At 37.9% G+C, this 25,329-nt stretch overlaps 2 protein-coding genes across 3 annotated transcripts; one reads left to right on the top strand and one right to left on the bottom strand.

Moving 5' to 3' along the window:
- Positions 1-1,008: 1,008 nt before the first annotated feature.
- Positions 1,009-4,943, bottom strand: LOC130986628 (bZIP transcription factor 29-like). Of its 2 annotated transcripts, XM_057910086.1 has the most exons (5): positions 4,626-4,943; positions 3,293-4,370; positions 3,078-3,210; positions 2,906-2,990; positions 1,009-1,435 (listed from the first exon to the last, which is right to left on the bottom strand). In XM_057910086.1, the coding sequence occupies exons 2-5, from the start codon at positions 4,213-4,215 to the stop codon at positions 1,230-1,232; spliced, it is 1,347 nt and encodes a 448-aa protein (XP_057766069.1). In that variant the 5' UTR covers positions 4,216-4,370; positions 4,626-4,943; the 3' UTR covers positions 1,009-1,229. The 2 variants fall into 2 exon arrangements, with proteins under 2 accessions (XP_057766069.1, XP_057766070.1); XM_057910087.1 differs by having other exon boundaries at positions 3,293-4,910.
- A 17,798-nt stretch (positions 4,944-22,741) lies between these two features.
- Positions 22,742-23,717, top strand: LOC130986627 (histone H3.3). Its single transcript, XM_057910085.1, has 3 exons — positions 22,742-22,971; positions 23,089-23,165; positions 23,270-23,717. The coding sequence occupies exons 1-3, from the start codon at positions 22,900-22,902 to the stop codon at positions 23,529-23,531; spliced, it is 411 nt and encodes a 136-aa protein (XP_057766068.1). The 5' UTR covers positions 22,742-22,899; the 3' UTR covers positions 23,532-23,717.
- Positions 23,718-25,329: the final 1,612 nt, after the last annotated feature.

Below are 25,329 nucleotides of genomic sequence, written 5' to 3'. Positions count from 1 at the left end.
TCATCCCTAATTTTAAACTACACGAAATGACAAAAATTTCGGTCTAAGAAAATGCCTAAAAAACGACGTCGTTTTATTTAGTCGCCGGTGCGTCCGCGTATGCAAATCCGTGAGACACGTCGTTTTTCTTCCTTTTTTCTTAATTTAAGTATTTTAATATTTAAATCATGCATTTCTATTTATTTTATGTATAAAAATCATTAATAGGACATTATGTTATTATTATACTAGAATAATAGCATTAACGCTATTATATATTGTAATTTATTTTAAGAAACACTAATTTAATACATAAACTCATTTAACATATTTAGATTTTTTAATTTTAGTTTTATATACATGTATAAAAATAATTAAAAAGACATTATGTAATTATTATACTAGAATAATAGCATATAATGTTATAAATTTTAAGAAACACTAAATCAATACACAAATTCATTTAATATATTTATATTTTTATTTTAAATTTAGCTTTATATATCTTTACTTTATTATTTTAACTATAATTATTATTGTGCATTGTAAGGAGGACTATTATAGTGTCATATAATAATAATAATAGTTAAAGTTTATTAAGATTAAGATTTAATGGCCTCTTCTTATAACTAAAATTAGTTGTCTAGAAAACAAGAGAATGAAACTATTGCAATAATCCCTTCGGAATTATTGCAGTTGATGCAAGTTTCAAATACAACAATTATTTGCCGAGGAATATTATTCTCTTTCTTGAGAGATTTCCTTCAGAATATTGTTTGTTATCAATTAAAACGTGCAAGAGCAGTCCCATGTGTCAATGAAGAATCTGTGTCTCTCTCTCAACAATGGTGGAGTCCCAGTCACATGAAAGATTCTCCCTCTCCCACGATACCAAAATACTTCTAAAAGAATCTTACGCTTCTTCAAACTAATCTCTTTTAACGGCAACTACTTCAATTCAACTCTCACAGAATCAATGAGCTTAAAACAAGACTAGTCCCAATAAATCTTGAAATGCTTACACCAGCAAAACCAAACTGTAGTTTTCACCTTTATATATACCAGTAAAACAAATCCAACATCGTTATTCTCTAAGCAACTCATGTATGAATATAACCAAATAAACATTAAAGACTATATATGATATATTGGGTCTAAACCAAACCTCGCTATCAAGACATCTCCAGTACCAGATACTGTAATTTAGCTAATCGATTGAAATTAGAGACTCGAAAATGCAGTCTAGTCGACTATGCAGAAGCAGGAGCAGTTGGAGCTGTGGTCGAGGTTGAAGTTGTAACAGGTAACCGTTGTACTTGATTGGGCTGCTGTCGCTGCAAGGAGAACAAGTTATGCTTCGTAGGTGCCATACCATTAGAAGTTCTACCCTCGTCTCTAAGCTCCATATTTCCAAACTTCAAGCGCTGAACTTCTGAAGTCAACGTCTCGTGCAGAGCTGCCATAACAAGTGAAAATGCTCAGCAAAACTACTCTTGCATAAGCTTTAACCCATCAAACTTACGGAAACCAGGAGAAGAGGGGGAATGTATCGGCATTCTATCATGCTGTGAAGTTTTGACCAAACACAAAACATAATCATCGATAAAATACCAGCTAAACATAAGAATCACTGCATTGAAAAGAAAGTTTCTTGCATACTTTGATCTTGGGGAATCCTCTTATATTATTAGCATATGAAGTAACAACAATGGAAAGTAATCTTTTCTAATTTACTGACACCATGGCCTCATTACTTTGTTGGATTAGTGTGGATTCTTATAAATTGTTCAATGTTATCAAATGTTTGGCCTCATTACTTTGTTGGATTAGTGTGGATTCTTATAAATTGTTCAATGTTATCAAATGTTTATTTTTTATTTAGGGTCGGTTCTCTTTGATTGTAAATTTATCATGAGAAATAAAGAATACGAATATATGGGAATGTTTTCTGTCACATTTAACATTTTAGTGGTCCCCACTTTTTTATCTCATGTCCTCTAAGGTGGAAAAAAAGTTTATCTCATCTTTTTCCCATATTTTAGATAGGAAATATTATCTCATCAATACCTCATAATAATATTTTCATGAATTGGAGTGAAAAGGACTAACCGAATTTCTTATCTATCCTGCATGGGGAAAATTATGCACCATTGGAAACATGTGAAAAGAGTGGAAAAAGGGTAAAAGTATATGTTTTCCACCCTTTTCCATTAAGGTTTAAGGGTGTGTTTTCTTTGATTGTAAATTTATCATAAAGAAATGAGGGATAAAAAAAAATTATTCCTTTAAATCCCTCTTTTATTTGGTGTGATAATATTCTCTCTCCTTGGAGTGAAAAAGAAAATTGAGAAATGGTGAAATTCTCTTTTGTAGAAAATGAGGAAAAAGAGAAGACGAATTTAAAGGGATAATTTTTTCATCCCTTATTTTTTCATGATAAATTTACAACAAAAAAGAACATATGCTAAAGAGAACATTTTATTTCAATACATTTTATCTCTAGAGAGGAAAGTTGTAAGAAAATATTATCATGGATTGGAATGAAAAGGATAAAAAAGAGGCTGATTAATTAACCATTCTGCCTTGGGAAAATTATCCATCATAAAGAACATGTAAAAACAGTGGGGGTGAAAATCTATGTTTTCCAGGATTTCCATCAAAGAGAATGCACCCTTAGGTTGCGTTCTCTTTGATTGTAAATTTAGCATGGGGGATAAACAAAATTTCACCATTTAAATCCTTCCTCTCTTTCCTCTCATTTCCTACAAAATACTAGAATTTGACCCTTACTCATTCCTCCTTTTCACTACAAATAAATGAGGGATAATATTATCACACCTATATGATGCAAATGGATGTATACTGCGTGAAATGCATTCACAAATTCAAGTAGATTTCAGAAAATTTAGTCAAACAAACATAATACCATCTCTCAGTTGTGCTTGTTGCTCCATAGCATGAATGCGGAATTTCAACTCGTTGTTCTGATTAGTCAGCTCAGCATGGTCTTTCTAAAAAGCCAATACAAATCAGTTAAACCACATTGCTAATTTTGATTGAATGAGAGCATGAGAAATCAGAATTCCTCAGCCATGCACCTGAACAATAGTAATTTGAGCCGATAGCGTGGTGGCCTCTGTTTGCAGTGTCTGCACCTTGTGTTCCAATTCAGAGATGTACCTGAGCTTCCGCTCCTTAGAACGAGCAGCTGACTGCCGGTTCGCCAATATTCTGAGGGGAAAAAAAAATAGCACAAATTGAACACACACAAAAATGTCACACAGTTCAAAGAAATATTTCAACAGAATTGTACCTCTTTGCTCGCTTTGGATCCGATACTGCAATTTCTGCGAGCCTGTCATCTGCCCTTATCTTTCTCAGCTCTACTTCATTAAATTCACCGTGTCCAAAATCCAAATTGATATCAGTTAAGTTTTCACTCAATGAATTGCTTGGCGAGAGCTGATCTGCCCGATTACACAGAGAGTTCTGTAAGTTTGGTGGTGAGTCACCAAACTGAAAGCTTCCAATGCCGCTATCCATTGAAAGGCTCCTAAAATGCCGAATTTGGGGTGCAACAGCAGCATTCTTTTTCAGGCTTTCTGATTCGTAAACGTTGCTATCACCACCAGCAATCGTTGTGCCTCTAACAAGGGTGCCTCTATCTCTACCGTTGGCACCAGAAGAGTTCAAAGTATCCCCGTGATCTAAATCCATCAGCGACTGAAACAAGTTATCCACAACCTCTCCCTCAGACTTTCTTTCACCCATATCCTCACTTTTTGCATAATTAACTTCTTCCACTTCGAGTTTGTTCATCCCAGCCGATATACTGTTTCCAGACTTCTCCCTTGTATTCGTCATTTGACCTAAACCTCCCTGGCTGCTTATGGGTACCAACTGAGGTGAAGACTGAATCATAGCTGAGAATCCTAATGGGACGTCACTATTAGAACGGCGATGCCCTCTACGAGGGGGAAGACCACTCCCACGGAATGGATTCTCCCTAGGAGATGTGAGACCCATTGCAGGCCCTCGTGAGCTGACATCCGTTTCCTCCATTGACGTGTTTTTCAAACTAGAGTTTGAAGAAGCCAATGAAGACTCACTAGGAGGAAAAGGGCTTAAAGGGGGCAGGCAATTATTCGCCATGAATGACGGCTGAGATAAAGACCTCGAGTGAGAAGAAGCCCCAAAAATTTGATCTGGAGATTGCTTCAGATTGGTCTGAGCCATCAAAATCAACAAGATTCCACCCAGAATCTTCAACAATTTCCCCCCTTTTCTTCTCTTCCAAAAGAATTGAGCTTCTCTCACCTCACTTGAAATATCACCCAATTAATTCTCACAACCTAACAGTTATCTACAATCAACTTTATTTCAGCAAAACCCTACAGCACAAAGAGCCCAACTTTCCCAATCATCATATAATCAGAGCTACCACAAATCTTAATAACTCAACAATAATAAAATTATAGAAACCCTAACTTGGCACAAACATAATTTCTCAAATCTACAAGCCTCAAATGCAGTTCATTCACACTCGAACTCGACATTAGTTAAAAAAAAAAAATTAAACAAGGAAATAAAACCCAACAAATCAGTTCCTGTAAAAAGAAAAAATCACTACCAGAAAATCATCGTACCTGATTACTTAAATGGCCAAAAAACCCATGTTTATTCACGGCACAACCGCTATTCAAATGGGGTTGAAAAGAGATCCCGCTGAAAATGGCGGAGATTACGTTAGAAAAAAGACAAAAATTAATTAAAAAAAAAAAAAAAGGAGTTAGCTAGAGAGTGAGCGCGAGAGGTGTGTGAAAATTGACAAAAACTTTGGATTTGCATAAAAAATGACGATTATTATTGCAGAATTAGAAAGATTGGATTTTTAAATTTTACTTGCTTATCTTAGTTGCAGGCAACGAATCGTATACCGACAAGCACACTTAATATTTAATAATTATTCAACTAAAAAAATTATAATAATTATTTTAATACTATTTTTTTCTTATTGTGCTGACCTTCTGACAGTGACTGGGATTATGAGTAAATGGAATTACCTTCTTTGTTTTTTTCTTCTTTTCCGTTTTTGATAAAAATACATTGTTGTTTTGTTTGTGCAAGTGTGGAGAAGTCCGATCTTGTAAAGGATTATAAAAACAAAATAATGGAGTACAATGTTTATTTTCAATAGGGAGTGTGAATTCAAGTGGGATTATTACAATGTGATGGGTGGTCTTGCATTGTTAACAAAAATTCAAATGTTGATACAAGGTTCACCCCATGTCGTTGTTTATTATTATTATTATTATTATTATTATTATTATTATTATTATTATTATTATTATTATTATTATTATTCCTGAAGTTTCTGTGTTTTCAAAATATATCCTCAACTTTCGTTTTCTATTTAAAATATCTCAATTTTTAGTATTTTTCAAAAATATATCACTATATACAGAATTTAGAAACAAAATGATGAGTCCTCAAGGGGACACCAAGCGGTGCGACCTCCTGTGTGTGAACAGTGAGGTCCCGAGTTCAAACCTCACTGCTCCCCCTCCCCAACTCCCCCAAGTCAAAAAAAAAAAAAAATAGAATGTGAGTTATCTCGCTAAATTCTACTCTCTGTCCACAATCAATGTTCATTTTTTGTCATTTTAGTATGTCCACAAAAAATGTTCCCTTTCTATTTTTAAACACTACCCACAATATAATTTACTAAAATATCCTTACTATTTTTATGTATTTACCAATTTTACCAGGCTGGCCCACATATTAATTTATTTAACCAACTTAATTAACATTAAATTACTTCACTAATCTAAAACCTTTTTTTTCTTTCTTAAAATCGCATTAACCTAAGAACTTGATTGGACTTTTAATTCACCCAACCCATTTCTCAAAAACAAACCAAACCCACTTTCTTATCCCATCTGCCATTCACGCGAAGAACACCCAAACCCTAGTTGACGCCCCCTTTCGTCTTCTCCACCATGTTTGTCAATGGTGTCTTTGAGTCATCGATTCATTCATGGGTGTTGATTGAATCGACGCCTGAGACTGAGTCTCTTCCGATTTATTAATAATAAAAAAATATTTTCTCTCTCTTTCATATACACAATCTATAACTCAAATTATACAATATTTATGTTTTATCAATAACTTACCTCAACCTAAAATCTATTTTCTTTTTTATACTATTTGTTAAAAAAGCACAAGATCGAAGCTAAGTAAAGCAAGGAACTAACGACTCAAGAATATATGTGGTTCGGTCAAGTCGACCTATGTCCATAGAGGGTCAATCACGATCTTATATCACACCAGAGAAATTCACTAGTGATGTCAACCGTTACAATGTAACTCTCTAGAAACACACACTCTCAAGCTACAAATTGTATCTCCATATTCTCTCAGCAAGATCAATCTCAAGATGAAGATTACAACACACTATATGCAACTACATCTGATAACACACTCTATGTACACTGACAAATAAGAAGAAAATGACGTCGAACTTCCATCTGCATAAAGAAGCCGTTATAACAACTCATACTTCTTATAACAGTTTGAACCTCCAATTTAGAATAAATTGCAGATAGGTCCTGATGCATCTTTGCAGTCACATTTATTCTGCAATATTTACTCATGCAATAACAAGATAACATGTGTCATCTCACCTTTTGATAAACTGGGTTTTTCAAACATCTCACCTTCTTCTTCTTTTTATCATATTTTTTGTCTTCTAGCTATGACCAACAATAACCAACCATCAATAAACTTAGTCTAAGGTGAATTTATTTTCCACCTCATTCAATAAAACAATGTCGTCCATATAATCATCCGGCAAGGCATCATCTGGTTTCCAAATTTTATATAGCACAATACTTTTTGAAAACACTAAAAATTGAGGGTTTTCGAATATAAAACCAAACATGGAGTACATTTCCTTGAAAATATTGAAAATTGTGGACACAATTATTATTATTATTATTATTATTATTATTATTATTATTATTATTATTATTATTTCATAAAACTAAAAGTTATTTAGCTTTAGTTCATAAAGTATAAGTTATATGGTCATTTTGGGGTTAAAAGACATAAACACACTTGCACATGTATAAAAAGTTAGTAATGTTGATTATTTTCTTTTTAGATGTATATTTATTTCATAAATAAATACACTATTCCTCTTATGCAATAACAAATTTCTCTCATTTCATGCATACTAATATCACTCATTCATGCATTGAAGACTAGAAAAAAAATGAAAGTTCTTAAAAAGTAGAAAATAACACTTGTTTTTGCACAAGAAACTCATGCAAAAGTCGAACAAAATAGAAGCAAAAACTATACTTTATCCCACTATTATTTTAAGAATTTACTAATATGCGTAAACAATATCTTTCACAAAAATATATATGAAAAAATATGGGTTGTTCTTCGAGATTTGATGGTGAACTTGATCGAGCTCTTGATTACTCGATAGGACTCATGTGAAAAATGCATTATTTTAAATGGGTTTAGGATTTTAGTGTTTAATAACATGCAAATACATGATAAAAACATGATTAAGGTTAGAGTTAATAGTATTCGATTGAGCCATCGACAGAGTATTTGGTGAGTCCATAGATCGAGTACTCGCCCACAGTCCTCGATCGAGTACTTGATCAGCAAATTGATAATTTTAGGTTTAAAGTTAGTTGTGGGGTTCTTGGCTACACAATGGTAAACTTGATCGAGTTCACCATCGTGTACGAGGCAATTCTCTCAAAATTTCTTGATTTATATTTACTTTTTATGTTCGGTCTTGGCTATATTTTAATATAATGCATATGATAGTGTAATATAAATATTTTTTTGAATATTGTAAATCACAAATGTCATTGTGGCAACATATTCTTATACAACACAATGGTCGTGGAGATGGATCATAGTACGTAGATGGGGACATTGTTGTTGTGTTCATGGCAGTTGATCAGATAGGTCGTAATCGCCTTATGCATCAGATTAGGGATGTTATGTGTGTTCCCTGTTGAGTCCGCCATTGAAGATTTTTCTCGTCACTTGATGGTAAACTCGATGGAGTAACTCATCCACTGATGAAGATCAATAATTTTTTTTGTAATTACTGCGATTATAAACCATATTATGTGTTTGTAATGTCAATAAAAATGTATTTGACTATTAAATAACCGTATAGGTTATAAACATTATCGATGTTACATGTTTCATATCAGCATGCATAACATCTTTTGATTTTCAGGATATATGCTCATATTATCATTTATGTAGGAGATACATTACACTTTAATGATTTACACTAAATACACTTGATATGTTTAGTTTGCAATACCTTTAGCAAAAATATGTCATTTAAGACTTTGTGAATTGTTTAATAATATAACAAATCTTAAGAAAATGATAAAATTTGGAGATTTCCCATGGTCACTCAATGGTTAACTTGATTGAGCGACCATCGAGTGATGAAGATCAATAATATTTTCTTGTAATTATTGTTATTATAAACTATGTTATATGTTTGTAATGTCAATAAATTGGCTATTAAATAACATTATAGGTTACAAACATTGTCGATATTTGCATGACCAATGAGGCCTTCATTAGACTCATCATGCAAGAGCTTGGTCAACCTATGATCAATGTAGTCATGGCTGTCCTTGCCCGATTCTCCGCAGAGAACTCCATGCTGACAACATATCCCCTTTATTAACTGCGGAAGAACTCTGTATGCGCCGCTTCGAGGCAGAAACAGTCAACTGCTTCACTGTATGCATCACACGCTCTGTGATAGCCATTTTATTTTTTACCGAAATAGGCTCCGACTTTTTCCTCGTTGCAATACGTACGAGAGGCATGTATGTAACATGAAGTGTATCCCCGTTATCTAAGCTCATGTAGTATACCTTTTCTGCCTCTTCGGGATATGGCTCAAACAATTTGAAGACGACAAACTGCACAAAAAAAATATAAAGATTAGCATTGAACAAAAAAACGCCAAAATACAGAAAGACTGATGTGGACTTGTCCGAGGTTCACCATCGAGCGGACACATTACTCAATAGTGGCCTCGATCGAGTTCTTGGTCGAGTCCACCATCGAGTGAACACGTTCTAATGGGGGGCGCAAGAGAAAGAGAGAAAGTGTGTACACATGTGCAAGGGTGTTTATCTATTTAATTTAACCCCAAAGTGGTCATATAACTTCTAATTTTATGGGAAATATAAATTCGGACCTTTATTATTATTATTATTATTTGATGTCGCAAAAATTTATTTAATGTGCTCAAGATCAAGTTGGTTAGATGGTGTTTGATTGAGTTTATAAGCTCCATATATCAACATTAACACCTAACACCTAACTTTTACAAAGGCCCCGCTCTTTTTTGCTAAGTTTAAAATAATTTTGAACTTAGAATCTTAAGATGATTTAGGCTAAAAAATGAAAATAATTTATGAATTTTTTTATAAATTTAAATTATTTAAATTCTTATGCATAGCATATTTATTTAAATTTAGTAATTGTGCATTTACACGCGTGCTTTTAATTAGTGAAACCCAAAAAAATTATCACAGATCCAGCAATCCCAAAATAAAAGGGTTTTAATTGTCACCTCATTATCTTACACTATTTTTTAACACTTAGGGATGCGTTCTATTTGGTTGTAAATTTATCACGAGAAAAAGGAGGGATAAACAAAATTTCATCCTTTAAATCCTTCATTTCTTTTCCCTCATTTTTTACTTGACCCCTTACTCATTCATCATGTTCACTACAAATGAGGGATAATATTATCACACAATTTTTGGAGGGATAATATTATCTTTTCTTTGTAGTGAAAATGAGGAATAAATAAGAGTCAAGTAAGAAATGAGAGAAAAGAAATGAATGATTTAAAGTGGAATTTTGGTTATCCCTCATTTTCCTATGATAAATTTAACAACCAAAGAGAACGCACCCTTATGGTAGAATAAATTTATTCATGAAAAAAGATGGATAACAAAAATTTATGGTTTTAAATGTATCATTTCTTTACCCACATTTTACACAAAAGAGAAATTCACAATTTTTCATTCATTATTTTCACTTAAGGATGAATAATATTATATACTTCCTCCGTCCCATAAAGCATGACCAAGTTCTTTTTGGCACGAGTTTTAAGAAATTGATATTTTGTGTGTTAAGCGTGGTAAGTGTAAAAGTGAAAAAGTGAATAAAGGATAATTTTTTTGTCATATAAGGAAACAGGTCAAGCTTCGTGTAACAAATCAAAAAGAAAACTTGGTCATGCTTCGTGGGACGGAGAAAGTATCATTTTCTATTGATAAGTTTATCTATGAAAGCAACGGCATCTTACAATCAGCCACTTTATACCATGCTTTCCCCTCACCAACTTTTGCAAACAGGCAGCAGGGGTAATGCCTAAGACTATATTTATTCACGACCTAAACCACCGGTCATCAGAAAAGACAAAAAACTTTATACAAGAAAAATATATAAAAAAATCATTGTGGCCATAACCGGTTGTGTCTGCGTTTGCAGACCAACCTTTTTCAAACAAATAAGATAATGCCATTTGGCATTCTATTACTCCCTCCGTCCCACGAAGCATGACCCAATTTTTTTTTTAGGTTGTCCCACGAAGCTTGATCTGTTTCTAAAAATGATAAAAAAAATTACCCTTTATTCACCTACCACATATAACACACAAAATATCAATTAACCATATTTAACACCCAAAATATCAATTTCTTAATTCTCGTGTCGAAAAGAATTAGGTCATACTTCATGAAACGGAGGGAGTATTAAAAAATGTGATAACGAATAATAGAAAATGTATATATATTTAGGTTGTAGTGAATTATTGATAAAGTATAAAAGTCGTAGAATTTAATTAAGTAGTAGATTGTATATGTGGAAGAAAGAGAAATGATTTTTTAATTAAAAGGTTGGGTTGTTGGGGTTATTGATAAATATTAGGCAGTCACCCTTCGTGCCTTTGCCATTTCTCTATCTTATCAGGTAAAGTTTCCTTTCATTTCACACAAATTCATTTTGGTGAGGAAAAACTCAAGGCAAGGCTGAAACAAGAGCATCAATCAAGTCCATTCTCCTCACAAATCCAACAGATTTTCTGAGTTCCAGCAGATTTCATTCACAAGATTTCTGCCTCTAACTCATTCAAGTTACAACCATATACATTTGTATAACAGTGTATATATGCATACATCTTTATATATCTACTCATATATGTATGTGAGCAAAGATATTGAATGTTTTTACAAATGGAGAAAACAGGGGCGGGGCTGGGGAAACGTAGGCCCTGTGCGAATTCTTAAATTTGAAGAAAAAAATGTATTATAAAAATATTTTATTAAACAATATATTTTTTTGTTAAATTACTTAACAAATATATAAAAAACTATGTCATTCACACTTTTAAAGAAACTAGCAGAAAGAACGTACGTTGTACGTGTAATTAATGGTATTTTATTTAATAATTCATTATTTTAGAAAATCTATTAATTTATTAGTTTCATTAGATAATTTATTGGATGAATATATTTATTTATAAGCCTTATCAATAGCTATAGATATATATCACATAGATTTAGTGTAATATCTAATGAATAATATATTCTTATAAATATATAATACTGTAAAATAACTTTAAAATAAAATATGTAATAAATTAAATAGAATTCTAATGTGATAAGATTTTGGAATCCCCTTGATAGTTGGTTTAATTGATTAACTTCTTTTAGGGAAAAACGAATTGTGATGTATAAATACCAATTATATTAGGGATTTATTTAGAAATTAGTATAATTAGATTAGATGAGGGAAACAACAATATTGGACCTAAGTAGAGAATAAATTTTTCATCTAATTAATTTGACAACGGTTTAATGTATATATTTGGTTTTATAATATAAAATATTATTTATAGATTTGGGTGACAAATAAATATATATCAAATAGATTTATTTTATAAATATATAATACAAAATAAATAATAGGGGTAAAATAGGCAATCCACAAGTTGTCCCATAGAATGCTTAGGCTCTTTTTCTATTAGTATAGATAGATTTGCTCTACTTACAAGTTTTAAAGAAATTACCTTGATAATCTCTAGAATTGAAAAATCGCTGAAAGAAAAGATAAGATCAAAGAAAAATATTTGATTAAACAATACTCCCTTCGTCCCACGAATTTACTTAATAAATAAAAAACTATGTCATTCACTTACAAAGTGTTGCTCTACTTAAAATTTTTAAAGAAATTACCTTGCTTTTAAGAAAAAAGAAGCTGAAAAAAAAAAGTTTCAGAAAATAATAGTGTGTCTGGTGCTGCCATGATAAATAAATCGCAAAAATAATTAGAAATGAAAAATCGCTAAAAGAAAAAAGAAGCTGGAATTTTTTTTGCAAGAATTTTCTACAAGTAAGATTCGATCACACATAAAGAAAGTCTAAAAAATGGCCCTACAACATTGCGCTACCTTACACAAGTTAATAATTTTATAGGTTTTATTTATCAGATACATAATATATATATGGATCTATATTTTTGGGGCCCCTATTTTTTCGGGGCCCTGTGCGATCGACCACCTCGCTCGCCCTCAGAACCACCCCTGGAGAAACATAGGAAAACATGAATGAATGAATAAAATAGAGTCTTGAAGCTTCGAATTTTCCATCGATTTTGTACTTGTTGTGTCGGGAGGGGGAGATAGAGGGCGGCGACGGAGGCGGCAGAGAAGGGAAAGGCATGTCGGCGGTGGGCTGTTGTTGCCGTCACGATGCCGCTCCTGTCCGTTAGGCGGAGCAAGAGTAGAAGGCGGGCGGTGGCTGTTGTCGCTGACCGTCCGAGATGAGAGAGCTAGTTGGTGAGGGTGTTCAGGCGGAGGCAGCGTCGTGTGTGGCGCTGTCGCTGCTGGAAAATGAAGCTGTGGCGCAGTCGCCGGAGTGGTGGCTGGATTTGAGGAATTAGGGCTCAGGCAGCAGCTGGTACGGCGGCGTCGGTGAATTCCAGTGGTCAGAGACAGACAGAGAGAGAGGAGGGGGCGAGGGATGGCCAGCGGCGTCAGAGGGAAGAAAAGGGCGGCGGCTGTGTGCCCCGGTGAGACTGTGTTTTGTGAGGAGAGAGAGAGAGAGAGACGAAAAGGGAGAGACGTGGCTGTGTTGATGAAGAGAAGAATTAGGATTGGGCCCCTTGTTTTATTTAAATGTGGGCTGCAAAATTTGAGTAATAAAAATAGTGGGCTGCTCTTATTTAATTGTTGGGCTTGACTTTTAATCTTTTATTTTAAGAAGTTGGGCTTGTTTAATTAATTTATTAACTTGACTAAGCTCGTTTTTTTAAAGGATTATTATTATTATTATTATTATTATTATTATTATTATTATTATTATTATTATTATTATTATTATTATTATGTGCATATTTTAAGTATAATTACTTATTATATGAGTTAAGTATGAAATGAATTTGCATATGCATTTTGCGAATAAAAGTCCTTATAATATAAATTTGTTTTCATAAATTCAATTATCAAAGACAAGTCGAGCAATGATATTGTTGGTGTCTTTAGCTTAAGAGTTTGTTTTTAATTTTTATAATTAAATTATGTGTGTCCTCAAATTAAGATGAATGGGCTAATATGTCCTTGGATGTTGATGGCTTAGTTTTGTTATTTACAAAAAGCCTTAAAGCATCAACATCGAGGCTCGATTGGCCAACACGAGCTCCCATGCATTGCGAAACCCTCCAACTCGAGGAGGAGCTTGCAAAGAAGAGTCGGGCACAGAAGTGGGACGTCTCAAGCACTTGGTAGCACCACCAAAGGATATGGGGTGGGTTGGGTGCGAAGGTTCCCCTTACCGTTGAAGAGTCTGGTGGCTCGAATTGGGGGACCCACCTAGTAGCCAGAGATGGAGCTCTACGACTGCAGATGCTCGTACATTTTTCAATACAATTGTACTTATACTGAAAAAGTGTAAGAAAAACATATAATCATGATAAAATTATTGCATTTTTTGGTAAATGATTATTTAAAAATGTGAGATTCATTATAATTTTAACTATAAAATAATATACTAAACTCTTTATTAAAATGTCAAAGTAATCCAAAAATGAAAATAAATATTTAAAAATTATTTTTTTACAATAAAATTTAATTTTTTATTGAAAAATATAGGTAGCTGATAGATTTTCTCGCCCTCAAGAAAATCAATCGACTATCTATATTTTTCAACAAAAAATTAATAATTGTGATAGAGATATTCTTACAAAAATATAAGAGTATAATTATATTGAAGATATAAAAGGTAATATAATCAATTTAGATATGCACATAGATATACAACTTAATAAAACGTGTATCTTTTTTTTTTGTTTAATATTGTCACATAAAAATATGCATAGTGGAGAATTTTTCGACTCCTCGGTGAGTCAATATCCGCCGCTGCACGCAACAGCTCCAGACGCGGACGCGAGCTCGCCGCCTCCGCCCGGAGCCGGAGTCTGCCTCCCCTCTCAGCTGATGTTCGCTCGGCCGACGTCCTTCCCTCTCAGCTGCTGTTAGATCGGCCATCGTCGCTCACAGCTGTTGTCTCAACTGCTGCTAGTTGACTGGATCGGCGATCGCTTGGCGCTCTGACGCCGTCGTTGCTGTTCTCGCCGGCTGCTGCCTCGCTCCGTCGGTGGGGAGGGCTCCTTGCTGAGATAGATCGGCGTCTTCGTGACGACGTCGTTGCTGTTCTTCGCTCCAGCCGCGGACGCGAGCTCGCCGCTTCCGACCGGAGCCGGAGTCTGCCGTATCCCCTCTCAACTGCTGTTCGCTCGGTCGATGTCCTTCCCTCTCAGCTGCTGTTAGATCGGCCGGCGTCCTTCGCTCACAGCTGCTGTCTCAACTGTTGTTAGTTGACTGGATCGGCGACCGCTTGACGCTCTGACCCACGTCACTGGATATCGCCGGCCGCTGCATCGCTCCGACGGTGGGGAGGGGTACTTGCTGTGATAGATCGGCGTCTTCGCGGAGGGGGTGGATGCTGTGATAGCCGATTGACTGTTGAGAGCGTGGATCTTAGAGCGCATCCTCGCCGCCGCTCGGACAGCCCTGCCTTTGGGGTCTGCCCATCCTTGCCAGCAGGTTAAGAGGCCAGACCAAACCTCTGAACACTGTAGATGGTTGACCTGTTAAAACGATTGCACAAATTCCACCGTTCTCCTCTCCGATCATGTCCTCCGATGATTTTCAGCAGTCCTCGATCGACAGGGGTGGTCTTAATCTGCCCCAAGTTTCGAACAACTTCATCATAGCCTCTACGGACGTTGCTGGCCAAGCTTTACCAACCTCCAAGGATAACCCTTGTTTGCCGAGTGTTTCAACGCAGAAGAATCAGCAGCCGCTGCTTGGTTATTCCTCTTCTACCGTGAAAGCTGTTGGAACGGTGTCCTCTTATGCTCATGTCACGGCACCCCAAAGGGTCAGGAAGCCGGACTTACCGGCACATAAATTCCACGCGCTTCAACCCTTTGCTCAAGGAGGACATGGCGTGCTCAAAGTTCCTCGCGAAATTCAGAATTTTCAGGCGTCAAAATTCCAACACGCGCTTATTGGTCGTTTCATGATGAATAAGGGTGAAATACCTAGGACCACTAGAGAACTCAAGGCGGAATTACAATCGTTGTGGGCGATTAAATCTCCTTGGTCTCTCATGCCGATGGGAAGAGGATTCTATACTTTAAAGTTCCTCAACAAGGAAGATAAAGCTGCCGCTAAACGACATGTGATCTGGGATCTTCCTGCAGGTTCGATACGTCTTCGTGATTGGGTTCGCTTTTTTAACCCATATAAAGAATCGTCCTCCTTGGCTCAAGTTTGGGTGAGAGTATATTACCTGCCGGTGGAGTTCTGGCATCCGGAGGTTCTTTCGGGCATAGGTCGATGGTTGGGACAACCGTTGAAGATTGATGGTACGTCTATTGATGATGAAGTAGCTCACTTTGCTCGTATTTTAGTGGAAATTGATCTCTCTCAACCTCTCCCGGAATTCATGACGATTGATGGAGGCGAGTTTTTTTTTAACATTGAATTCAGTTATGAATATATTCCTTTATATTGCACTAAATGTAAGATAACTGGTCACTCGCCGGACAAGTGTCGGCGAGGAAAAGCAGGTAAAAATATTGAACCTGAGGCGAAAATCATTAGAGGCCCGGAATGGAAGGCTGTTGTGGAGGACAAGAGTAAGCAGCCTCTCGATGGAGAGGTGGCATCTGACTCGGAGTCGGAAGATGGAGCTAAGGAAACGAGTGTGACTTCGCACAAGGAGTTTACAGGGCCGGATCTTTTGGAAAATTTGTGTAACAGGAGCTCGGGCTCTAAGCATAATCAACTGGGGTCCCAGGATGGTAACAGATTCGCCATCCTCGAAAATTCCTCGATTCAAGAGGATTTGGAGACTAACAAGCAGGATGCCATTCTTAAGAACACAGTGGGAAACATCGACATGAACATTGCTTCGGATGAAAATAATAATAATCAAGGAATGAGATCTCAACAGCAAGAGAAGGGTCGGGAATTTGCTGCCACTAAACATATTTCTATGGAGCATAGCATCGAACAGATGGGAGATGCTACTGATAAGAGGGAATCACAGCAGCCTCTTTCGGTGGAACTTTTCACCAAACAGTTGGGGGGCGTAAACTTAATTACGGCAGAAGGATCTATTTTGCAGGTTGATGGGGAACAAAGGATAGAACAGTTGGGGGACGTATCGAAGAAAATGTCAGCAGGCTCGCACCACGCTTCTCTTCAGGAGGAGCAAATGAACGAACCATGGGGGGACGTTACGGAGAATGTGGCAGCAGGCTTGACTCAGGTTTCTCTTCAAGAGGAGAGACATGAGAGGGATCGCGACACCATCTCTCAGCAGAATGCGCAGAGCACTATTGCTCCTGTTTCGGCGGACCAAACAAGCAAGGAAAAAAAATTCTCGCTTTAGAAAATGATATTAAAGTGGAAAGGTTAAAGCATGAGGCCTCAGGATCAAGCTTACCTAAACGTGGCAGAGGGCGTCCTCCAAAAAATGAAAAGAATGCGCGCAATCATAATAAAGCTCTTCTTCTTCAGCAAGAAAGTATCAAAAATAGTCTCCAGAAGGCAGCTGATGATGGCCATCAACCACGTGAGTATATTGTTGATTATCAAGAGTCGGATAGTTTGCAGGCTATGGACAATGTAGCAAACAAACGGTGGGATAAGGAAGCGGAGCTGGGGTCTTCTCAGCCCAGAATTAATCAATAATTCTTATGAATTTTTTGGTTTGGAATGTCCGAGGCTTTTCGGACGATTCTAAATCTCTTCTTAAGGAGCATTGTCGTTCCTTTTTGCCTTCTCTTGTAGGCATTATTGAGCCTAAGAAAAGCCTTCAGAAAGTTCGCCAGAGCTATTGGAGATTGATTAATTTGGTCCCTCGTCATCAAAATTGTCGACAGCCTCAGAGACCGAACATCTGGTTGCTCACTAGTCCGGATGTTCAGACCACAATTCTGCTCTCCTCGGATCAAGTCATTATTGCTGATTGTGTTTGGCAAACATACTTCTTTAGAGTTGCTGTTGTGCATGGTGCGAATGACCACGTTTCTCGACGTGCCTTGTGGACAGACCTTCTTTCTTTTGTTGATGGGAACACGGTCTTTATTGGCGACTTCAACGCCGTTAAGGGAGCTCATGAGCGACGTAGTTTGGTGGCCCCTTTGAGAAGCTCTTGCAGCGAGTTTTGCGACTTCATCGCGGCTTCGGATATGATTGAATCTCCTTCTTCTGGCATTCGCTTTACGTGGTCTGGTCGGATTTTACTTCCTCGGCATGTGGAGTCTAGATTGGACAGGGCGTTTTTCTCCCTTGGTTTTACGAATTTGTGGGCTTCGATTAACACCCATGCGCTCCCAAGGCTTACCTCTGATCACTCTCCCTTGATTTTCCAATGCAGCGATGAGATGGGTAAGGGGAGACGTTTCAAATTCTTGAATATGTGGACTTCTCACCCCAACTTTCTTGAGCGAGTGGCGTCTTCTTGGGATGCTGGGACTGACGTTCGTTGTCCTATTTTTAAAATCATGTTCAAGCTCCGTCGTCTCAGAAATGACCTCAGGGCGTGGAATAAAGATGTGTTTGGGCAGGTGGATATGCAGATTAATTCGGAGCAAGTCTCGTTGCTCGACGTGCAGAACAAGATTTCTGACCAGGGTTACACGGACATTCTTTTTGAGGAGGAGGTCAATCATCAAGCTCGGTTGTCTTCTTTGCTTGCCAGGAAGAACAGTCTTTTGCAACAAAAAAGTCGTGCGCACTGGCTTTCTGACGGAGACCGTAATACTTCTTTTTTCCATCGTGCTATTCGCTTTCGAAAGCAAAGTCACAGGATTGAGCACTTGAAGATTGGCGATGTAGTCTCGTATAATAGGGGGAATATTCAGCAACATATTATTGATTTCTTTTCCTCTCTTTTTAAAGACGAAAGCCCCAGTAATGTGAATTGGGATATGCTGGAAGGTATTATTGATAAATTTGTGTCTGAGGATCAGAATGGGAAACTCACGCATATACCTGATGATGAGGAGATTATGGCTGCGGTTTTTAGCTTGGATGCGAATAGCTCGCCGGGTCCGGATGGGTTTTCTGGGAAGTTTTTTCAGAGTTGTTGGAGCATTATACGACTGGATATTCTTTCTGCGGTGCGTGCTTTCTTCCTTAATTCTTATCTGCCTGCAGGCTGCAATGCTAGCATCTTAATTTTGATCCCAAAAAAGGATGTGGTGGAGACGGTGGCTGATTTGCGACCTATCATTCTGTCAAATTTCTTCTTTAAAATTATTTCCAAAATCCTCGCTACCAGATTGGGGGAAGTGGCGGCAGTTGGGGTGTCGCCAAACCAATTTGGGTTTATTGGAGGTCGTTCGATTCATGACTGTATCATGCTTGGCTCTGAAGGTTTTAGCTGCATGAATCACACGGGCAAACGCTCGAATATGGCGTGCAAAGTGGATATTCGCAAAGCATTTGATACTATGCGCTGGGACTTTATTCTGAATGTTCTCAGGGTTAATGGTTTCCATGGAAAGTTCATTGAATGGATTTCCATTATCTTCAGTTCTGCCCGGATTTCCATTCTTTACAACGGGCAGTTGAGTGGCTACTTCGCTTGTTCCAGGGGAGTTAGGCAGGGTGATCCTCTCTCTCCTATTCTTTTTGGAATTGCTGAGGATGTTTTGAGTCACTTATTCCTCACTTGTGTGACTTCTCGTCACATTATTTCCATGGATTTCAGCAGAAAGGCAGCTTTTCCTACTCATTTGCTTTATGCTGATGACATCTTGATTTTCTGTAAGGCGTCGATGAAAAACGCTCGCAAAATCAAAGAAATCTTGGATTTCTATGGTGATATTTCGGGACAAATCTGTAACCCTGCTAAGTCTAACGTTTTCTTCGGGAGGGGCGTTTCTTGCATTATGAAGAATCGTGTGATTAATGAGCTTGGCTTTGCGATGAGATCTTTGCCGGTTACCTACTTGGGAGTCCCGATCTTCTCTGGTCGCATGCGTGCTTCTTACTTGATTGGTATTTATGATAAGATTGTCAACAAGTTTTCAAGTTGGAAGGGGCTTCACTTATCTATGGCTGGCAGAATTTGCTTGGTTCGTTCTGTGATTCAAAGTTCGGTAACGCACTCTATGATGATATATAGATGGCCTAAATCCCTCATCTATAAACTGGATAGGAAGTGCCGCAACTTTATTTGGTCGGGACATGTGGACAAAAAGCCTTCGTGCCCGGTAAGCTGGTCTAGGGTTTGCGCTTCTCGGTCGGAAGGTGGCCTCGGGGTTAGGTCTTTCTCGGCTATGAATAGAAGCTTCTTGATGAAGATGGCCTGGAAGCTTGTGCAAGGCCGAGACTTCGCCCCTTCGGTCATGGCGACTCGCTACTTGTCGAATTTTGGCTATGCCAAGATGTTCTTGGCTTCTTCTCCATTTTGGACTGGCGTGAGGGAGCATGTGAACTCCTTGGTGATGGATTCTTATTCCTATATTGGCACTGGAGAACACATTTATTTCTGGCATGACGATTGGCTGGGTTACAAGTTGGCGGACAAGCTTCATATTCCGCCTTTTATGAGAGACTTCCTGCAGCAAGCTGTGAGTGATTACTTCTATGATGGTGTTTGGCATTTCACTCCGGATTTTATTATTCAGTTTCCTGATCTTGTGATGGATATTCTCTTGCTTCCAATTGGGGAAGAGAGTGACACTCGCTTCTGGAAACCTTCTGTTAGTGGGGAGGTTTCGGCCTCTCTTGCCTATGTTTCGCAGTCTCCGCATTTTCCAAAAGTTCTTTGGGGCACTTGGATCTGGGAGCGTTTTATTCCTGACAGAAGATCTCTTATCACCTGGAGGATTCTGCATTTGAAGATGCCGACTCTGGATGGTCTAATCAAAAGGGGCATGCACGGCCCCAACAGATGTGTGATGTGTGGGTTGGCTGAAGAGTCTATTGACCACTTGTTCTGGAATTGCAGTGTTATCCGGCAGACTTGGGTGGTTTTCTTTGATTGGTTTGCCAAATCGCACATGCTGGACTGCTTGGATATTCATAGCATGTTAGCTGCTGCATGGAACACTGATTTCAGTCCATTAGTTCGGTCCTACTGGAAAGCTGGGGTGATTAATTTTATTTGAAAAATTTGGGATTGCCGCAATCAAGTGACTTTTAATGATGCTAGTTTCCACCCGAATATGATTCTTGGGCTCCTGAAAGTTGCGTTTAAGGAGATGGATTCCAATTTCCCTAAGCTTGGGCGTTCTAATAACTCTTGGCAAGATTATTTGGTGCTTAGGCAAATTGGGGTCGCTATGCGCGCTGTTTCGCCCCCTATGATGATTGAGGTTCACTGGTGGCCACCGGCGGGGCAGTGGATTAAAGTCAATACTGACGGTTCGGCACTTGGGAAACCTGGGAGCATTGCCGCGGGCGGTGTGTTCCGCGATAACTGGGGTGCGGTTCGCGGTTGTTATCACTATAAAGGGGGTTCGGGGTTCGCTTTTGAAGCGGAGCTTTTCGCGATCATGCATGCTGTTCGAATTGCGAATTCTCGTGGTTGGCATTGGCTTTGGATTGAAGCAGACTCGTCTTATGTTGTCCAGCTTCTTCAATCTCGTTCTCTGAATGTTCCCTGGCGTTTTCTACCGCTCTGGAAACAGACTTTAAATTGGCTTTCAACTTTTCGAATTCAGATCTCGCATATTTATAGAGAAGGAAATAGTGTGGCGGATATTATGGCTAATCATGCCCGGATCGAAGAGTGGTGGCCCTTTGCTATTGAGGATATTAAGATTGCGGTTTCTCTGGATATGGCGACTCATAGTCGCGTTCGTATGAAGAATTGATGACATGGGACAAGGGCGACCTTTCCGGCCTCTGTCTCGTTTGTCTTTTGATCTGTAGGGTTCTCAAAGAAGATCTCCAGCTTGCTGCTGTTCGATCTCGTGTGTAGTCTCTACTGAGAGATTTGGCGACGGCATATAACCGGAAAAAATCTCTTCTCACTTGGTGTTTTTGGGGACATGGGTTTGGTTTACTCAGCGACGGCGTCTAACCGGCTGAGGTTCAACTATTTTTTCTGTTTCTTGGATGATGGCGACAGCGTCTCACCGGACATCATCTTTGTTGCTTTGCTTGTTCTTGTTTCGGTTGTGACTAGTTTGAGCCGTGATTGTTTTGAAACGATGGTTAGGCCGGAGTTTCAGAAACTTTCCTTTACGCTCTTCTGGTCGTGGTTTTTGTCTTTTGACGAGAACTCTTTTTCCTTTCCTGGTTTTTCCCACGGGGTTTTCCATGAAAAGGTTTTAATGAGGCTCGGCCCTAAGTCTGCTTTTTTGTGCTCTCTAGGGTTTCTTTGTTCTTTTTTCCTTTTCCCTTTTTATATAAAATCGCATTTTAATAATAAAAATATGCATAGTATAAAAGAACACAAGTTTTAAGAAATTCTGTAAATTGTAGTGTGAGTGGAAAAATAGTTCCATATTAATTATGATGTTTAGTAGGAGAATTATTATTATAAATGTGATATGTGGTTCTCCCGTCCCACGAATCTTGACACGTTTGGTTTCGGCACGAGAATTAAATAGTTATAGATTATTGTTTTAAGTGTATAGGTAATAAAGTATAAAAGTGATAAAGTAGGAGATGAGGTAATAAAGTGATAAAGTAGGAGATAGAATGTAATTAAGACCTCTTATTTTTTGATTAATTATTACTTTATTTGAAAATGTGTCAAGATTCGTGGGACAGACTAAAAAGAAATACGTGTCAAGATTAGTAGGACGGATGAAGTATATTTTTATAGAACGAATGAAAAATAAAAATTATACATATTTTTAGGGGACGAGTGAAGTATGTTTTTATCTCTTTTTTTTTCTTTCGAGGGTGAGTATTTTTTTAACTAAACTAAACTTGTAAAAAGAATAATAAAAAGCGTAAAGAAGGAAAAGAGAACGAGTGGGCAAACGAGTTGCGGCCCACAACCCACTCAGCTGAGTCAAAGAAAAAACAGCATTCACAAAGCCACACACAAAACAAACACAACTCGGTCACGATCCCATGATTTCCGAAACAAACAAATCAAAACCGTCCATTACTAAGATCGACCAATGAGAAACAAAGAGTAGGCAAGTCACGGATCCTCACGACTTCTCAAATTGCCGTTGTAAAAAAGACAATAACTCCACGTTTCAAAACAGACCTACACCCCACCCCCTATATATACCCCCGCCCCTCTAAATTTTTGCGATAAGCACCAAGTTTCTGAATTTTCAAATTCTCAAGTGATGGCTCGTACGAAGCAGACCGCTCGTAAATCTACCGGTGGAAAGGCCCCAAGGAAGCAGCTTGCTACCAAGGTCTGTAGATTCAGTTATTTCTCAATCTCGTATTAATTGTCTAGATTTTGTGATGTTGAATGTTTAATTATTTTCGATTGTGTTTATTGATCTAATTTTTCCGTTGATTTCGTGAAGGCTGCGAGGAAATCAGCTCCGACTACCGGCGGAGTGAAGAAGCCCCACCGCTACCGCCCTGGAACCGTCGCTCTTCGGTAAACCCTAGCCCCCTTTCTTATTGAATCCAATAATCTTCATCTACTTCTAACAATTGAAACCGAGATTCTAACCTAACTTGTGGTTGTGATGATTCAAACAGTGAAATCCGGAAATACCAGAAGAGCACGGAGCTTCTAATCCGCAAGCTACCGTTCCAGCGATTGGTTCGTGAAATCGCTCAGGATTTCAAGACTGATTTGAGGTTCCAGAGCCACGCTGTGCTGGCGCTGCAGGAGGCGGCGGAGGCGTATTTGGTGGGGCTATTTGAGGATACAAATCTGTGCGCGATTCACGCGAAGAGGGTCACCATCATGCCCAAGGATATCCAGCTTGCTAGGCGGATTCGCGGCGAGCGTGCTTGATTTGGTGGTTAATGCAATTTGATTTAGGGTTTCTAGTAGTATTAGATAGAAGTTAATAGTTTGGTTTTTATCGTTTTCTAGACTGTGTCCTGAGGATAGGGCATTATAGGCATAATGTGGTTGGGATTTTATAATTGTTTTCTGTAAATTTTTACAGATTCTACTCAAGAAATTGTTTTTTGCTTACTACAGTTTTTATCTCTACGCTTTATACACTTGTAGCTTTTGGTTATTCTAGATTAAATTGAGTACTTGGTGATCATTTAAGATTAAATTAGTTAAGATTATTTGAGATTAATTATGAAGATTTATAGTCTTGTATCCTTGCATCTTGAGAATGAGTAAAAAAATAAACTGATAATTAGTCTTGTATAGTATTTTGTTAGATTGAATTAGGCATGGTTTATGAATCTTGATTTATTCTCATTACAGTTAATCTTGATTAATTTCAATGAATTCAATCTCAAGTTTAGTTTCTAGTAGTATTAAATTGGATTAGTCTTGATGAATACGTTTTAATACGGTACTTTAAATTTTAAAATAATGTCATATATAATTAATTACTTCCTCACTTTATGATTGGGAGTGATGAAAAATTATCCTAATTAGTATTATGAGTGGTGAAATGATTTATGAGTTTTTAAATTATTTTTATGATAAAATTAATTTTAGATCATTTCAATTCAACGTTAGATAATTTTAGGTCGATTTAGTTTCAAGGAGTCGAATGCTTTTTGATGCAATCACATAGAATATCTCATCTATATTAAAACTAAATATCTCACTGTCTTAAAATTGTTTTTGATGCAATCACAGAATATCATGAAACTAATTATATGTAGTCCATCAAAACCGAACAACCCCTATTGTTTCCTCTGACTTTTTATGTTTCAAAAATCATGAACAGATTTTGATTTAATAAAAAAAACTTCCTTCGTTCATAAAAAAAAGTCTTGATTCTCCTCTTTTTTTTTGTCCACGAAAAAGAGTTTCATTTCACTTTTTTTTACAACTTTACCCTTATTTTGTTTCACTATTTATTTTAGTTGCCACTATTTAGTTTAGTTGCCATTGATGGGCCCATTACAAATCAAATTTAAACACTTTAGTTATTCGTTAATTAACTTAACTGTCTTAATTAATTATCTTAATTAATTATCCTTTATATGTCTGAAATTAAAACCCACGTACACACTCACAAAACATACACGACACACACATAGACGCAGCGGCCCCCCTCCTTCCTCCCGGTGTCGCCGGCTCTCCGAGCACCACCACCGGTGCCCCTCCCTTCTCTCACCTCTCGCCTCACGCCCTCTCTCTCTTCTCAAACTCTCACGCACCCTTCAACCCAGACGTCGCGCCGCCTTCATCTACTGCCGGCAAAGGTGACAGCAGCGAGGGCTGCGACGCGATCGCCGCGGTTCCCTCTCCGGCGAAGCCGTGCCTGAGCGCCGCTCCCCTGGCTTCATCTCTCTCTGTCACCACTTAGCCCTAAATCCCCAAAATCCAGAATCTACCCTAAATTCCCTAGCTCATCTCTCTCTCTCTCTCACCGCTCCCCTGAGCGCGACGATCGGAACGCCACTGCCGCCGAGCCCAGTCTCTTCCCTGGCGAGGAACGCCGCCGCCGACCGCCTCTCTCTGCGTTGCCCTTCATCCCTCGCTCTCTCTATTTCTCAGGTAACAACGACAACCCCTCGCTCTACCCTCAAATCGTCGCCTCTCAGAGCTCGAAACCCTGATTTCGCCGTCTCGCTCCCCCTGAGCTTGAATTTGTTTTGGTGGAATTTGTTGT

Source organism: Salvia miltiorrhiza, chromosome 5 (genome assembly GCF_028751815.1).
Source record: "Salvia miltiorrhiza cultivar Shanhuang (shh) chromosome 5, IMPLAD_Smil_shh, whole genome shotgun sequence".
NCBI classification, from domain to species: Eukaryota; Viridiplantae; Streptophyta; class Magnoliopsida; order Lamiales; family Lamiaceae; genus Salvia; species Salvia miltiorrhiza.
The sequence above is the reverse complement of the archived record's forward strand: the minus strand, read 5'-3'. Positions and strand labels throughout refer to the sequence as shown.